The following is an 18,142-nucleotide window of genomic DNA, read 5'->3' on the forward strand; positions in this document are numbered from 1 at the left end:
CTCTTCCTCCTCCTCTTCCTCACCTGTTCCTTGGCTGCTTCCAGAACCTTCCAGACCCTCTGGTGACCCCTGGTGACCCCTGGTGACCCCTGTGACATCACCAGGGATCCAGAGCTCCAAAACCCCTTGGAAAGGCCCCGGAGGTGCCAGTGGGGCTGAGCTGACCCGTGGGCTACCTCACCTCCTCCTGTGGCTACCAACCCAACCTCCTGTGCTCCTTCCAACCTTTGGGCTTTTCCTGATTTTCCTGGGAAGGATTTTCCTGCTTGGAATTCCAGGATCGAGGAGAAAGGAGGTGGGATACAAGGAAATTTCTCTCCCTTCCCAACTCCTCCAGCTTTTCCTTTTATTCCTTCCAGTCCTTGGGCTTTTTTTCTTCTTCCTGATTTTCCTGGGAAGGATTTATTTTCCTGGGAAGGATTTTCCTGCTTGGAATTCCAGGATTGAGGAGAAAGGAGGTGGGATACAAGGAAATTTCTTTCCCTTCCCAACTCCTCCAACTTTTCCTTTTATTCCTTCCAGTCCTTGGGCTTTTCCTGATTTTCCTGGGAAGGATTTTCCTGCTTGGAATTCCAGGATCAAGTTGGGATACAAGGAGAGGCCCCTTCTTCCCATCTCACCCCCCCTCCTTTCCTTTTATTCCTTGCAATCCTTGGACTTTTCCTGATTTTTCTGGGAAGGATTTTCCTGCTTGGAATTCCAGGATTGAGGAGAAAGGAGGTGGGATACAAGGAAATTTCTCTCCCTTCCCAACTCCTCCAGCTTTTCCTTTTATTCCTTCCAGTCCTTGGGCTTTTCCTGATTTTCCTGGGAAGGATTTATTTTCCTGGGAAGGATTTTCCTGCTTGGAATTCCAGGATCAAGTTGGGATACAAGGAGAGGCCTCTTCTTCCCAACTCACCCCCCTCCTTTCCTTTATTCCTTGCAATCCTTGGACTTTTCCTGATTTTCCTGGGAAGGATTTATTTTCCTGGGAAGGATTTTCCTGCTTGGAATTCCAGGATCAAGGAGAAAGGAGGTGGGATACAAGGAAATTTCTTTCCCTTCCCATCCCACCCAACTTTTCCTTTTATTCCTTCCAACCTTTGGACTTTTCCTGATTTTTCTGGGAAGGATTTTCCTGCTTGGAACTCCAGGATTGAGGAGAAAGGAGGTGGGATACAAGGAAACTTCTCTCCCTTCCCAACTCCTCCAGCTTTTCCTTTTATTCCTTCCAGTCCTTGGACTTTTCCTGATTTTCCTGGGAAGGATTTTCCTGCTTGGAATTCAGGATCGAGGAGAAAGGAGGTGGGATACAAGGAAATTTCTCTTGGGATTGGTCTCTTCCTCCTGGAGAGCCTGGAAAACCCCAGGATTTTCCTGCAGATCCTGAGATTTCTGCTGGGGAACAACTCTGGTGAGTCCCAGTTTGAACCAGTAGCTTCCAGTTGGGTCCTTCCTGGGCTTTTTCTCACCCAGTGCCTCCAATCCAAGTGTGGGATTCTTGGAATTTTTCCAAGGAACAGAGGCACAACCTGGATTTTCCCAAAAATCCCTCAAGCAAGTCCAACCTTGATTTTTTTTCCAGCTCTGGGTGTTCAGACCTTTGGTTTTCCAGGAGTTTTGATGCCCTCAGGGTGTCTCCTCTTTTCCCAAAAAAATCCATTTTTCCTGCAGATGGATGGAATTTTCTCCCAAAACTTTTTCCCAAAAATCCCTCAACCTAACCCCAACCTAACCCTGATTTTTTTTCCACCTCTGGGTGTTCAGATTTTGGCTTTTCCAAGAATTTTGCTGCCCTCAGGGTGTCTCCTCTTTTCCCAAAAAATCCCTTTTTCCTGCAGTGGGAATGGCTTCCAGCTGGGTCCTTCCTGGGCTTTTCCTCACCCAGTGCCTCCAACCCAAGTGTGGGATTCTTGGAATTTTTCCAAGGAACAGAGGCACAACCTGGATTTTCCCAAAAATTCCTCAAGCAAGTCCAACCTCAGCCTAATCCTGATTTTTTTTCCAGCTCTGGGTGTTCAGATTTTGGGGTTTCCAAGAGTTTTGCTGCCCTCTTTTCCCAAAATCCCTTTTTTCCTGCAGAGGGATGGAATTTTGTCCCAGAAATCCCTCAACCTAACCCCAACCTAACCCTGATTTTTTTTTCCAGCTCTGGGTGTTCAGATTTTGGGGTTTCCAGGAGTTTTGCTGCCTTCAGGGTGTCTCCTCTTTTCCCAAAAAATCCATTTTTCCTGCAGATGGATGGAATTTTCTCCCAAAACTTTTTCCCAAAAATCCCTCAAACTAACCCCAACCTAACCCTGATTTTTTTTCCAGCTCTGGGTGTTCAGATTTTTGCTTTTCCAAGAATTTTCCTGCCCTCAGGGTGTCTCCTCTTTCCCAAAAAATCCCTTTTTCCTGCAGTGGGAATGGCTTCCAGTTGGGTCCTTCCTGGGCTTTTCCTCACCCAGTGCCTCCAACCCAAGTGTGGGATTCTTGGAATTTTTCCAAGGAACAGAGGCACAACCTGGATTTTCCCAAAAATTCCTTGAGCAAGTCCAACCTCAGCCTAAACTTGATTTTTTTTCCAGCTCTGGGTGTTCAGATTTTGGCTTTTCCAAGAGTTTTGCTGCCCTCTTTTCCCAAAATCCATTTTTCCTGCAGATGGATGGAATTTTCTCCCAAAAATTTTTCCCAAAAATCCCTCAACCTAACCCCAACCTAACCCTGATTTTTTTTCCAGCTCTGGGCGTTCAGATTTTGGCTTTTCCAAGAATTTTGCTGCCCTCTTTTCCCAAAATCCATTTTTCCTGCAGATGGATGGAATTTTCTCCCAAAATTTTTTCCCAAAAATCCCTCAACCTAACCCCAACCTAACCCTGATTTTTTTTCCAGCTCTGGGTGTTCAGATTTTGGCTTTTCCAAGAATTTTGCTGCCCTCAGGGTGTCTCCTCTTTTCCCCAAAAAATCCATTTTTCCTGCAGATGGATGGAATTTTCTCCCAAAAATTTTTCCCAAAAATCCCTCAACCTAACCCCAACCTAACCCTGATTTTTTTTCCAGCTCTGGGCGTTCAGATTTTTGCTTTTCCAAGAATTTTTGCTGCCCTCAGGGGTGTCTCCTCTTTTCCCAAAAAATCCCTTTTTCCTGCAGTGGGAATGGCTTCCAGCTGGGTCCTTCCTGGGCTTTTTCTCACCCAGTGCCTCCAACCCAAGTGTGGGATGCTTGGAATTTTGGCCAAGGAACCTGGATTTTCCCAAAAATTCCTTGAGCAAGTCCAACCTTGATTTTTTTTCCAGCTCTGGGTGTTCAGATTTTGGGGTTTCCAGGAGTTTTGCTGCCCTCAGGGTGTCTCCTCTTTTCCCAAAAAATCCATTTTTCCTGCAGATGGATGGAATTTTCTCCCAAAAATTTTTCCCAAAAATCCCTCAACCTAACCCTAACCTAACCCTGTTTTTTTTTCCAGCTCTGGGTGTTCAGATTTTGGGGTTTCCAGGAGTTTTGATGCCCTCTTTTCCCAAAATCCATTTTTCCTGCAGATGGATGGAATTTTCTCCCAAAAATTTTTCCCAAAAATCCCTCAACCTAACCCTGATTTTTTTTCCAGCTCTGGGTGTTCAGACCTTGGCTTTTCCAGGAGTTTTGATGCCCTCTTTTCCCAAAATCCCTTTTTCCTGCAGTGGGAATGGCTTCCAGCTGGGTCCTTCCTGGGCTTTTCCTCACCCAGTGCCTCCAACCCAAGTGTGGGATTCTTGGAATTTTGGCCAAGGAACCTGGATTTTCCCAAAAATTCCTTGAGCAAGTCCAACCTTGATTTTTTTTCCAGCTCTGGGTGTTCAGACCTTGGGGTTTCCAGGAATTTTGATGCCCTCTTTTCCCAAAATCCATTTTTCCTGCAGATGGATGGAATTTTGTCCCAAAATTTTTTCCCAAAATCCCTCAACCTAACCCCAACCTAACCCTGATTTTTTTTTCCAGCTCTGGGTGTTCAGATTTTGGCTTTTCCAAGAGGTTTTGCTGCCCTCAGGGTGTCTCCTCTTTTCCCAAAAAATCCCTTTTTCCTGCAGTGGGAATGGCTTCCAGTTGGGTCCTTCCTGGGCTTTTCCTCACCCAGTGCCTCCAATCCAAGTGTGGGATTCTTGGAATTTTTCCAAGGAACAGAGGCACAACCTGGATTTTCCCAAAAATTCCTTGAGCAAGTCCAACCTTGATTTTTTTTCCAGCTCTGGGTGTTCAGATTTTGGCTTTTCCAAGAATTTTGCTGCCCTCAGGATGTCTCCTCTTTTCCCAAAAAATCCCTTTTTCCTGCAGATGGATGGAATTTTGTCCCAAAATTTTTTCCCAAAAATCCCTCAACCTAACCCCAACCTAACCCTGATTTTTTTTCCAGCTCTGGGTGTTCAGACCTTGGCTTTTCCAAGAGGTTTTGCTGCCCTCTTTTCCCAAAAAATCCCTTTTTCCTGCAGATGGATGGAATTTTGTCCCAAAATTTTTTCCCAAAAATCCCTCAACCTAACCCCAACCTAACCCTGATTTTTTTTCCAGCTCTGGGTGTTCAGACCTTGGCTTTTCCAAGAGGTTTTGCTGCCCTCTTTTCCCAAAAAATCCATTTTTCCTGCAGATGGATGGAATTTTCTCCCAAAAATTTTTCCCAAAAATCCCTCAACCTAACCCCAACCCCAACCTAACCCTGATTTTTTTTCCAGCTCTGGGTGTTCAGACCTTGGCTTTTCCAAGAGGTTTTGCTGCCCTCTTTTCCCAAAATCCATTTTTCCTGCAGAGGGATGGAATTTTGTCCCAGAAATCCCTCAACCTAACCCCAACCTAACCCTGATTTTTTTTTCCAGCTCTGGGTGTTCAGATTTTGGGGTTTCCAAGAATTTTGCTGCCCTCAGGGTGTCTCCTCTTTTCCCAAAAAAATCCATTTTTCCTGCAGATGGATGGAATTTTGTCCCAAAAATTTTTCCCAAAAATCCCTCAACCTAACCCCAACCTAACCCTGATTTTTTTTTCCAGCTCTGGGTGTTCAGATTTTGGCTTTTCCAAGAATTTTGCTGCCCTCAGGGTGTCTCCTCTTTTCCCAAAAAATCCCTTTTTCCTGCAGTGGGAATGGCTTCCAGCTGGGTCCTTCCTGGGCTTTTCCTCACCCAGTGCCTCCAACCCAAGTGTGGGATTCTTGGAATTTTTCCAAGGAACAGAGGCACAACCTGGATTTTCCCAAAAATCCCTCAAGAAAGTCCAACCTTGATTTTTTTTCCAGCTCTGGGTGTTCAGACCTTTGGTTTTCCAAGAGTTTTGATGCCCTCAGGGTGTCTCCTCTTTTCCCAAAAAAATCCATTTTTCCTGCAGATGGATGGAATTTTCTCCCAAAACTTTTTCCCAAAAATCCCTCAACCTAACCCCAACCTAACCCTGATTTTTTTTCCAGCTCTGGGTGTTCAGACCTTGGCTTTTCCAATAAGTTTTGCTGCCCTCTTTTCCCAAAATCCATTTTTCCTGCAGATGGATGGAATTTTGTCCCAAAATTTTTTCCCAAAATCCCTCAACCTAACCCCAACCTAATCCTGATTTTTTTTCCAGCTCTGGGTGTTCAGATTTTGTCTTTTCCAAGAGGTTTTGCTGCCCTCTTTTCCCAAAATCCCTTTTTCCTGCAGTGGGAATGGCTTCCAGTTGGGTCCTTCCTGGGCTTTTCCTCACCCAGTGCCTCCAACCCAAGTGTGGGATTCTTGGAATTTTGGCCAAGGAACCTGGATTTTCCCAAAAATTCCTTGAGCAAGTCCAACCTTGATTTTTTTTCCAGCTCTGGGTGTTCAGACCTTTGGTTTTCCAGGAGTTTTGATGCCCTCAGGATGTCTCCTCTTTTCCCAAAAAATCCATTTTTCCTGCAGATGGATGGAATTTTCTCCCAAAATTTTTTCCCAAAAATCCCTCAACCTAACCCCAACCTAACCCTGATTTTTTTTCCACCTCTGGGTGTTCAGATTTTGGCTTTTCCATGAATTTTGCTGCCCTCAGGGTGTCTCCTCTTTTCCCAAAAAATCCCTTTTTCTTGCAGTGGCTGGAATGGCTTCCCAAGGAACCAGGGATGAGCAGCCTGGATCAGAATTCCAGAAAAGAGGCAGCAGCTCCTTGCTCAGGGCCCTCCTGCAGTGCTTGACCTGCAGCCCCTCTCTGGGGCCCCCCCTGCCCCCCCAAACCTGTGAGTGGTGCTGGGAGAACCTCCTGGGGGGGCTGGGTCCTTGTCCAGGGAGGAAACCAAAGGAAAGCCAAGGTCCAGGTGCTTGGAGTGGGGAGAAGGTGTAAAATTCCTGGAAAAAATGGGATAATTAATGGGTAAAATGGGGGTTTTCATTGAGAAAAATGATGGTAATGGAAATGTGGGAATAAGGGTGTGAGGGGATAAGAATGGAAGGATGTGGTAATATAAGAATATAAAAATGTAATAATAAAATAATATAATAATAAAATAATATAATAATAAAATAATATAATAATAAAATAATATAATAATATAGTAATATAATAAATAGTATTATAATTTAATAATATAATAATATCTTAATATAGTTTAATAACGTAATAATATAGTAATATAATAATATGATAATATAGAAATATAATATAATAATTTAATTCTATAATTTAATAATATAATATAATACTGTAATAACACAGTAATATACTATAACAATATTATTTAATAATATTATAATTTAATAATATAATTTTATAATATCATAATATAATACTATAATAACATAGTAGTATAATACTGTAATAATATTATTATTTTAAAATACTATAATTTAATAATATAATATCATAATATCATAATATAATACTGTAATAGCATAGTAATATAATACTATAATATTCTTATTTAATAATATTATAATTTAATAATATAATAATATAATATAATACAATACTATAATAGTAATATACTACTATAACAATATTATTATTTAATATTATAATTTAATTATATAATATCATAATGTCATAATATACTACTGTAATAGCATAGTAATATAATACTATAATAATATTATTATTTAATATTATAATTTAATAATATATCATAATATAATACTATAATAACATAGTAATATAATACTATAATAATATTATTATTTAATAATACTATAATTTAATGATATAATAATATCACATCATAATATAATACTATAATAGCATTGTAATATAATACTGTAATAATATTATTGTTTAATAATATTATATTTGATATTATAATATCACAATATCATAATATAATACTATAATAACATAGTAATAAAATACTATAATAATATTATTATTTAATATTATAATTTAATAATTAATAATATAGTAATATCATAATATAACAACATAATAATATAATAATATATAATAAATAATAAGAATAAACAATAATAATAACAATAAATAATAGTAATAATAAATAATAAGAATAAACAATAATAAAAATAATATTAATCCCCTGATAAAGAAAGGAGAGAGAAGAAGAAGGAAGAGATTGATGGGTTGGGAATTAAACTCCAGAACTTTAAGGAAACGGAGGAGAAACAGGGAAAAGGAGCAAACAGAGACAGAGAAGAGAGGGGAAGCAGGAGGGGGGCAGGAAGTTTTTCCCCTTTTGGTGTAACCCCAGGGAGAGGTTTCACCACCAGATGTGAACCAGGATTCCCCATCCTCCAGAAACCACCAGATTTGGGGGGTTTTGGGGTTTTTTTTTCCTCACAAATTCCTTTTATTCTCCCTCTGCAGGTGCCCGGCCCTGTGAGTGTGTGAGGTGCAGGCTCCTCCAGGGCCTGCACCCCCCACCATCTCCCACCAAACCCTTGGATGTCCTCACCCTCCTGCCACGGAAATTGTGCCTCATGCTTCTCCGCCTTTTCTTCCCCACTTGGAGGAGAGAATTCCTGACTCAATTCCCAGGATCCGGAGGACAATTCCAGCTGGAGGATGCCCAGAATTCCTTCAGCTCCGCTTTGGAAGCCACGCAGGGAATCGGCCTCCCCGAAGCCACCTCCCCTCACCCCAAGCTCCTCGTCCAGAGGATGTTTGGGAGCTTCCTGAGATCCAGAGGTACCTTCCCAAAATTCCTGCTCCCCCTTCCCCTGGAAATTCCCGAAATTCCTTCCCCTGGAAGTGGCTCTGTCCCTCTGGATGCCCCTGGAATGCTGGAGGAGGGATGAGCACAGGCCCAGCCTCCCCCTCATCCTCCTCCACCACAACTTTCTGGTTTTCCTCCCAGCCCTGTGCTCCAGCTGCCAGGTGCTTCCCGATGCCTACGAGCCCTTCCTGGATGTCCTTTTGGATATCAAGGTAAAATGGGAGTTTCCCAGCCTCTTCCAGGATATCCCAAAACCCCTCTCCCTGGAATTTTCCAGCATCCTTGACGGCCCTTTCCAAAGATCTCCCAGGAACGCAAGCGGTGGGTGGGAATCTGGGAAACATCCAGCAGAATTCCCTTTTTTCTGGGAAGAGGGACCCGCTGTTTGTGGCTTTCCTCTGGATCTCCTCAGCCTCCTGAGGGATTTTTTTTTCCCTCCTGCTTCCAGGTGGGAATTTTTTCCCTCAGCTCAGGGCTCTTTTTCCCCCTCCTGCAGGAAGCTGCATCCCTGAAGGAAGCTCTGCAGAACCTGCTGAAGCCCAAGCTGCTGGGTGCCAGGAGGTGCTTCAGGTGCCAGAAGTAAGATGATGATTCCCAACATCTCCAAACCTCAGGATTTGGCACAGTTTGGAGCCTTTTCCAGAGGTTTTTGGTTTTTTTTTTTTCACTCCAGCCTCCTGCAGCTGGCTGCTGTTCAATGGGGGGGTGGGATCCACCAGAGCTCCTCTGGATTTCCTTGGGATAAAGAGGGAATTGGAAGGTTCCTTCTCAACCTTTGGCTCTTTTCTTGCTTCCCAGCTGTGGGCAGGTGACTTTTGCCTCCAGGAAGTTGCTGATCCATGGAGCACCCCAAATTTTGGCACTGAGACTCCAGAGATTTGAAGATCTGACTGGGACCAAGATCAGCAAGGTAGGGATGCAACTTCAGGGCAAATTTTCCTTCTTGGAGGAGGTTTCCCAAAGCATTTCCCCTCTCCCAGGGGTCCTTCCTGGTTTGTTTTTTTTTGGTTTTTTTTTTTTCCTCTTCCCTTCCCATGGGAAGAAAAGAAATCAGCATCAACCAAGAGGAGTTTCCTGCCCCCCAAAACCAGGACGTGGAGCTCCAGCCTTGAGGAGCCCCCCAAAAAAATGGATTTCTACACCTCTGTGCCCAACCTTGGCAATATTTTGGGGTCATTTCTGAGCTTTTTGGGTCTCTCCATAGGTTGTGAAGTATCCTGAGGATCTGGACCTGGGGCCGTACCTGGCAGAGGCATCAGGAGCAGCTCAGTTCTACTCCTTGTACGCTGTCCTGGTGCACAGTGGTGAAAATTATCACACTGGGCACTATTTCTGCTACACCAAGGTAGAGAGCAAGTCCCTTCCTCCCCAGGGAAAATGGAGACAGAATCCCAGAATTATCCAGCTGGGAAATCACCTCTGAGAGCATCAACTCCAACCTTTAATCCACCACCACCCCAGGGCACGTTCAGCCCCTTCTTAAAAACTTCCAGGGATGGAAAATCCACCAATTCCCTGGGCAGCCCCATCCCAATTTCCCTCCCTGGAAGGAATTTTTTCCTAAAATCCAACCTAATTAAGTCCATGACCTCTTGGGAGAAGATCCCAACCCCCCCCTGGCTCCAACCTCCTTCCAGGGATTTGTAGGGAGTGATTTCCCTTCCTCCCCAGGGAAAATGGAGACTGAATCCCAGAATTATCCAGCTGGGAAATCACCTCTGAGAGCATCAACTCCAACCTTTAATCCACCTCCATCCTGATTCCCAATCCAGGGCTCTCAGTGCCACGTTCAGCCCCTTCTTAAAAACTTCCAGGGATGGAAAATCCCCCAATTCCCTGGGCAGCCCCATCCCAGTTTCCCTCCCTGGAAGGAATTTTTTCCTAAAATCCAACCTAAACCTCCCCTGGCACAACTTGAGCCCAGGGCCTTGCTGAGAGTGTCCTGGGAAAAGAGCCCAAATCCCTCCTGGCTCCTTCCAGGGATTTGTAGGGAGTGATTTCCTTTCTTCCCCAGGGAAAATGGAGACAGAATCCCAGAATTATCCAGCTGGGAAATCACCTCTGAGAGCATCAACTCCAACCTTTAATCCACCACCACCCCAGGGCACGTTCAGCCCCTTCTTAAAAACTTCCAGGGATGAAAAATCCACCAATTCTCTGGGCAGCCCCATCCCAATTTCCCTCTCTGGAAGGAATTTTTTCCTAAAATCCAACCTAATTAAGCCCATGACCTCTTGGGAGAAGATCCCAACCCCCTCCCTGGCTCCAACCTCCTTCCAGGGATTTGTAGGGAGTGATTTCCCTTCCTCCCCAGGGAAAATGGAGACAGAATCCCAGAATTATCCAGCTGGGAAATCACCTCTGAGAGCATCAACTCCAACCTTTAATCCACCTCCATCCTGATTCCCAATCCAGGGCTCTCAGTGCCACGTTCAGCCCCTTCTTAAAAACTTCCAGGGATGGAAAATCCACCAATTCCCTGGGCAGCCCCATCCCAGTTTCCCTCCCTGGAAGGAATTTTTTCCCAAAATCCAACCTAAACCTCCCCTGGCACAACTTGAGCTCATGGCCTTGCTGAGAGTGTCCTGGGAAAAGAGCCCAAATCCCTCCTGGCTCCTTCCAGGGATTTGTAGGGAGTGATTTCCCTTCTTCCCCAGGGAAAATGGAGACAGAATCCCAGAATTATCCAGCTGGGAAATCACCTCTGAGAGCATCAACTCCAACCTTTAATCCACCACCACCCCAGGGCACATTCAGCTCCTTCTTAAAAACTTCCAGGGATGAAAAATCCCCCAATTCCCTGGGCAGCCCCATCCCAATTTCCCTCTCTGGAAGGAATTTTTTCCTAAAATCCAACCTAATTAAGCCCATGACCTCTTGGGAGAAGATCCCAACACCCCCCCTGGCTCCAACCTCCTTCCAGGGATTTGTAGGGAGTGATTTCCCTTCTTCCCCAGGGAAAATGGAGCCTGAATCCCAGAATTATCCAGCTGGGAAATCACCTCTGAGAGCATCAACTCCAACCTTTAATCCACCTCCATCCTGATTCCCAATCCAGGGCTCTCAGTGCCACGTTCAGCCCCTTCTTAAAAACTTCCAGGGATGGAAAATCCCCCAATTCCCTGGGCAGCCCCATCCCAATTTCCCTCCCTGGAAGGAATTTTTTCCTAAAATCCAACCTAAACCTCCCCTGGCACAACTTGAGCCCAGGGCCTTGCTGAGAGTGTCCTGGGAAAAGAGCCCAAATCCCTCCTGGCTCCTTCCAGGGATTTGTAGGGAGTGATTTCCTTTCTTCCCCAGGGAAAATGGAGACAGAATCCCAGAATTATCCAGCTGGGAAATCACCTCTGAGAGCATCAACTCCAACCTTTAATCCACCTCCATCCTGATTCCCAATCCAGGGCTCTCAGTGCCACGTTCAGCCCCTTCTTAAAAACTTCCAGGGATGGAAAATCCACCAATTCCCTGGGCAGCCCCATCCCAGTTTCCCTCTCTGGAAGGAATTTTTTCCTAAAATCCAACCTAATTAAGCCCATGACCTCTTGGGAGAAGATCCCAACCCCCTCTGGCTCCAACCTCCTTCCAGGGATTTGTAGGGAGTGATTTCCCTTCTTCCCCAGGGAAAATGGAGACTGAATCCCAGAATTATCCAGCTGGGAAATCACCTCTGAGAGCATCAACTCCAACCTTTAATCCACCTCCATCCTGATTCCCAATCCAGGGCTCTCAGTGCCACGTTCAGCCCCTTCTTAAAAACTTCCAGGGATGGAAAATCCCCCAATTCCCTGGGCAGCCCCATCCCAATTTCCCTCTCTGGAAGGAATTTTTTCCTAAAATCCAACCTAAACCTCCCCTGGCACAACTTGAGCTCATGGCCTTGCTGAGAGTGTCCTGGGAAAAGAGCCCAAATCCCTCCTGGCTCCTTCCAGGGATTTGTAGGGAATGATTTCCTTTCTTCCCCAGGGAAAATGGAGACAGAATCCCAGAATTATCCAGCTGGGAAATCACCTCTGAGAGCATCAACTCCAACCTTTAATCCACCTCCATCCTGATTCCCAATCCAGGGCTCTCAGTGCCACGTTCAGCCCCTTCTTAAAAACTTCCAGGGATGGAAAATCCCCCAATTCCCTGGGCAGCCCAATCCCAATTTCCCTCTCTGGAAGGAATTTTTTCCTAAAATCCAACCTAAACCTCCCCTGGCACAACTTGAGCCCAGGGCCTTGCTGAGAGTGTCCTGGGAAAAGAGCCCAAATCCCTCCTGGCTCCTTCCAGGGATTTGTAGGGAGTGATTTCCTTTCTTCCCCAGGGAAAATGGAGACTGAATCCCAGAATTATCCAGCTGGGAAATCACCTCTGAGAGCATCAACTCCAACCTTTAATCCACCACCACCCCAGGGCACGTTCAGCTCCTTCTTAAAAACTTCCAGGGATGGAAAATCCACCAATTCCCTGGGCAGCCCCATCCCAGTTTCCCTCCCTGGAAGGAATTTTTTCCTAAAATCCAACCTAAACCTCCCCTGGCACAACTTGAGCTCATGGCCTTGCTGAGAGTGTCCTGGGAAAAGAGCCCAAATCCCTCCTGGCTCCTTCCAGGGATTTGTAGGGAGTGATTTCCCTTCTTCCCCAGGGAAAATGGAGACTGAATCCCAGAATTATCCAGCTGGGAAATCACCTCTGAGAGCATCAACTCCAACCTTTAATCCACCACCACCCCAGGGCACGTTCAGCTCCTTCTTAAAAACTTCCAGGGATGGAAAATCCACCAATTCCCTGGGCAGCCCCATCCCAGTTTCCCTCCCTGGAAGGAATTTTTTCCTAAAATCCAACCTAAACCTCCCCTGGCACAACTTGAGCTCATGGCCTTGCTGAGAGTGTCCTGGGAAAAGAGCCCAAATCCCTCCTGGCTCCTTCCAGGGATTTGTAGGGAGTGATTTCCCTTCTTCCCCAGGGAAAATGGAGACTGAATCCCAGAATTATCCAGCTGGGAAATCACCTCTGAGAGCATCAACTCCAACCTTTAATCCACCTCCATCCTGATTCCCAATCCAGGGCTCTCAGTGCCACGTTCAGCCCCTTCTTAAAAACTTCCAGGGATGGAAAATCCCCCAATTCCCTGGGCAGCCCCATCCCAATTTCCCTCTCTGGAAGGAATTTTTTCCTAAAATCCAACCTAAACCTCCCCTGGCACAACTTGAGCCCAGGGCCTTGCTGAGAGTGTCCTGGGAAAAGAGCCCAAATCCCTCCTGGCTCCTTCCAGGGATTTGTAGGGAGTGATTTCCCTTCTTCCCCAGGGAAAATGGAGGCTGAATCCCAGAATTATCCAGCTGGGAAATCACCTCTGAGAGCATCAACTCCAACCTTTAATCCACCTCCATCCTGATTCCCAATCCAGGGCTCTCAGTGCCACGTTCAGCCCCTTCTTAAAAACTTCCAGGGATGGAAAATCCCCCAATTCCCTGGGCAGCCCCATCCCAATTTCCCTCTCTGGAAGGAATTTTTTCCTAAAATCCAACCTAATTAAGCCCATGACCTCTTGGGAGAAGATCCCAACCCCCCCCCTGGCTCCAACCTCCTTCCAGGGATTTGTAGGGAGTGCTGAGGTCTCCCAGATCCTCCTCTTCTCCAGATCCCCAGCTCCCTCAGCCCTTCCTCCCAGGATTTTTCCTGGAATTCTTCCCATCCTCCTTGCTCTTCTCTGGACCTGAACTCAGGAGCCCAGAACTGGACCCAGAACTCAAGCTGTGGCCTCACCAGAGTTGGGAAAAATCCTTTCCCTGGATCTCTTGGCCACGTTCTTCCTGATCCAAGATCCCATTGGAATTCTTGGATACCTGGACACACTTCTGCCTCCTGTTCCTGGGAATCCAAATTCCCAGCTCCCTTTCTGCCCCTCTGGGCCCAGCCTGGAGCTCCCCATGGAGTTGTTGTCCCCTTGGAATGTTGATCCTCATCCCATTGGGATCATCCCAACTTTCCAGGTCAAGCCCAACATTCCCAGCCAGAGGTTTTTTTTTGGGGGGGGAAAAATCTCCAGGTTGGGTTTTGGGGTCCTCTTTGAATTTTTATGGAGAATCCACACAGCTCATCCCTTTTTTTCCAGGCCAGGAATGGGATTTGGTACAAGTTGGAAAATTCCTCTGTAATTCCATGTGACAAGAGCACAGTTCTCCAGCAGGAAGCACATTTGCTCTTTTATGCCAGGTTAGGATCGGGATAAAAAATTCCAAATATTTTCTTCCCCCTGCTTTGGCTCTTTGCCTTCTTTTCCTGGGATTTTGGCATTTGGAACCTTGGGATTTTGACATTTTTTTCTTTGGGATTTTGACTTTTGTAGCCTTGGGATTTTGACCTTTTTAGCCCTGGGATTTTGCTACTTGGAACCTTGGGATTTTGGCATTTGGAACCTTGGGATTTTGTTGGATCCTTGGGATTTTGAGATTTGTAATTTTGGGATTTCTACCTTTTTAACCTTGGAATTTTGCTGTTTGGAACCTTGGGATTTTGACATTTGGAACCTTGGGATTTTGAGATTTGTAATTTTGGGATTTCTAAATTTTTAACCTTGGAATTTTGCCATTTGGAACCTTGGGATTTTGTTGGAACTTTGGGATTTGAGATTTGTATCCCTGGGATTTTGCCACTTGGAACCTTGGGATTTTGTTGGAACCTTGGGATTTTGAGATTTGTAATTTTGGGATTTCTACCTTTTTAACCTTGGAATTTTGCCTTTTGGAACCTTGGGATTTTGACATTTGGAACTTTGGGATTTTGAGATTTGTTTCCCAGGAATTTTGACACTTGGAACCTTGGGATTTTGCCATTTGGAACCTTGGGATTTTGGCATTTTTAACCTTGGAATTTTGCTATTTGGAACCTTGGGATTTCTACATTTTTAACCTTGGGATTTTGGCATTTGGATCCTTGGGATTTTGCCATTTGTAATTTTGGGATTTTGGCATTTGGAACCTTGGGATTTTGTTGGAACCTTGGGATTTTGAGATTTGTAATTTTGGGATTTCTACATTTTTAACCTTGGAATTTTGACATTTGGAACCTTGGGATTTTGTTGGAACCTTGGGATTTTGAGATTTGTATCCCTGGGATTTTGCCATTTGGATCCTTGGGATTTTGAGATTTGTAATTTTGGGATTTCTACCTTTTTAACCTGGAATTTTGCCATTTGGAACCTTGGGATTTTGTTGGAACTTTGGGATTTTGAGATTTGTATCCCTTGGATTTTGCCTTTTGGAACCTTGGGATTTTGCCATTTGGATCCTTGGGATTTTGAGATTTGTAATTTTGGGATTTCCACATTTTTAACCTTGGAATTTTGCCTTTTGGAACCTTGGGATTTTGTTGGAACTTTGGGATTTGAGATTTGTATCCCTGGGATTTTGCCACTTGGAACCTTGGGATTTTGTTGGAACCTTGGGATTTTGAGATTTGTAATTTTGGGATTTCTACATTTTTAACCTTGGAATTTTTCCTTTTGGAACCTTGGGATTTTGGCATTTTTAACCTTGGAATTTTGCCATTTGGAACCTTGGGATTTCTACATTTTTAACCTTGGGATTTTGAGATTTGTATCCCTGGGATTTTGCCATTTGGATCCTTGGGATTTTGAGATTTGTAATTTTGGGATTTCTACCTTTTTAACCTTGGAATTTTGCCTTTTGGAACCTTGGGATTTTGAGATTTGTAACCTTGGGATTTTGGCATTTTTAACCTTGGAATTTTGTCATTTGGAACCTTGGGATTTCTACATTTTTAACCTTGGGATTTTGAGATTTGTATCCCTGGGATTTTGCCATTTGGATCCTTGGGATTTTGACACTTGGAACCTTGGGATTTTGTTGGAACTTTGGGATTTTGAGATTTGTATCCCTGGGATTTTGCCATTTGGAACCTTGGGATTTTGAGATTTGTAATTTTGGGATTTCTACCTTTTTAACCTTGGAATTTTGCTGTTTGGAACCTTGGGATTTTGAGATTTGTATCCCTGAGATTTTTTTTTTGTTTTTTTTTCCAGGTGCTCTGATTTCCAGACCGATCCAGGGGCTTTTCCCTCCATGGCACCACCACTTCCTCCCCCTTCCATCCATCTCTCCTTTCCTGGGAATCCTCAGGTGGGTTCTCTGGGATTTGTGGGACTCAGGAAACTCTGGGAACGTGGATCAGGACCCCAGCTCCTGGATTCCTTCCTGGGATCTTGGAATTTCTTTTTTTTTCCCTCCCAACACCACAGCCCCAACGCTGCTCCCTCTCCCCCCATCCCATTTTCCTGCTTTTTTTTTTTTTTCCCTCTTTTCCCTTCAGGAGAAGAACTTTTGGGTTTCCCCTCTCTCAGAGGGGTTCTGGAGCTTCCCCACTTTTCCCCCAGGAAGATCCAAACCGTTTTCCCTCTTTTCTTTTCCAGAACATTCCGGGACATCCCCAAAGTGTCCCCTTTGGACCAGGCAGCCCCCATCCCCCATTCCCTCAGAACATCCCATTTGGAGCAGCCACAACCCCCCAGTTGTCCCAGGTGGAAAAAATTTGGGAATCTGACCAGCTGGGGATGTCGGGAACACCTTTGGATTGGGAATGCTCCAACAGAACCTCCAGGAAGCAGCAGGATGAGGGCCTGGTCCAAACAGAACCAGGGAACCACCCTGTGCTGGACCCTTGGGAAGGGGATGAGTGGCAGAGCTTTGCTCCTCGTTCCCAGATTCCAAGGAAAAACTGGGAATGCTTCGTGTGCAGGAGGGAACGGCGCTGGCTGATCCATATGGAACCACATCACCACTTCCTGCACAGCAGGGAAGAGGAGAGGAGGAGGGAAAAATGCCAGAATTTGGGATTTTCCAACTTTTTCCCAACCACCCCAAAAAAATCCCGGAGCAGATCCCCCCTTCCAAGCTTTGAGCTGCTGGAAAACACAGATTCCCAGGATGGAGGAGGAGGGAAAAGGATGAGGAATGGTTATCCCAGTGCTCAGGAAGATCCGGAGCTTTCCCTCAAAATTCCAGCAGAATCCCAGGAAAAAATCCCACGGAGGAAAAGCGGGAGGAGCAGATTCCCACGGCAGAGCTGCCACCTCTGTGGGAAATCCATGGATTCTGCTGGGAAAAGGAGGAGGAATCCAGCATTCCAGGTGAAAAAAAAGGAAGAAGATTCCGGGGATGATGGTGGAGGGGGTGGGGGTGATGTCTGCCAGGAATAGGAGGGGCCATTCCTCTGGAATTCCTGGAATAAAAGCACCTGGCACCAAAAAAATATGGAATAAAAATATGGAATGGAGCCACTTGGCAGCAAAAAAAAAAAAAAAAAAAATGGAATGAAACCACTTTGCAGCAAAAATAAAAAAAAAAAAGGGATAAAACCACTTTGCACCCAAAAAAAAAAAAAAAAAAAGGGATAAAACCACTTTGCCAAAAAAAAAAAAAAAAAAGGGATAAAACCACTTTGCACCCAAAAAAAAAAAAAAAAAGGGATAAAACCACTTTGCACCAAAAAAAAAAAAAGGGATAAAACCACTTTACACCAAAAAAAAAAAAAAAAAGGGATAAAACCACTTTGCACCCAAAAAAAAAATATGGAATAAAACCACTTTGCTCCCAAAAAAAAAAAGGAATAAAACCACTTTGCACCCAAAAAAAAAAAAAAAAAAGGAACAAAACCACTTAGCACCAAAAAAATGGAATAAAAAATATGGATTGAAGCCACTTTGCAGCAAAAAAAAAAATGGAATAAAACCACTTAGCACCAAAAAAATGGAATAAAAAACAGGGAATAAAACCACTTTGCTCCCCCCAAAAAAAAAAAAAAAAAAAGGGATAAAATCACTTCGCACCAAAAAAAAAAAAAAAAAACGGGATAAAACCATTTTGCACCAAAAAAATGGAATAAAAAAATAGGGAATAAGACCACTTTACACCCCAAAAAGGGGTGTAAAGTTTTTTGGGAGGTTTCAGGGGGTTCTGGGGGGGCCCAGGGGGTGCAGGGAGGTTCCAGGGGGTCCCTGAGGGGGGGGGGTTTTGGGGTGTGGGGGGGTCCCGAGGGGATCCAGGGGGATATTTAGGG

At 44.6% G+C, this 18,142-nt stretch overlaps 1 protein-coding gene across 1 annotated transcript; it reads left to right on the plus strand.

Annotated features, from left to right (window-relative positions):
• Positions 1 to 6,299: 6,299 nt before the first annotated feature.
• LOC139787640 (uncharacterized) lies at positions 6,300 to 17,304 on the plus strand. The gene is made up of 9 exons (XM_071726900.1): positions 6,300 to 6,327; positions 7,732 to 8,052; positions 8,222 to 8,292; positions 8,577 to 8,659; positions 8,879 to 8,990; positions 9,285 to 9,425; positions 14,181 to 14,281; positions 16,110 to 16,206; positions 16,497 to 17,304. The coding sequence occupies exons 1-9, from the start codon at positions 6,300 to 6,302 to the stop codon at positions 17,280 to 17,282; spliced, it is 1,740 nt and encodes a 579-aa protein (XP_071583001.1). The 3' UTR covers positions 17,283 to 17,304.
• The last annotated feature ends 838 nt before the right edge of the window (positions 17,305 to 18,142 follow it).

The sequence above is a fragment of the Heliangelus exortis genome, chromosome 27, assembly GCF_036169615.1.
Source record: "Heliangelus exortis chromosome 27, bHelExo1.hap1, whole genome shotgun sequence".
In the NCBI taxonomy this organism is placed as follows: Eukaryota; Metazoa; Chordata; class Aves; order Apodiformes; family Trochilidae; genus Heliangelus; species Heliangelus exortis.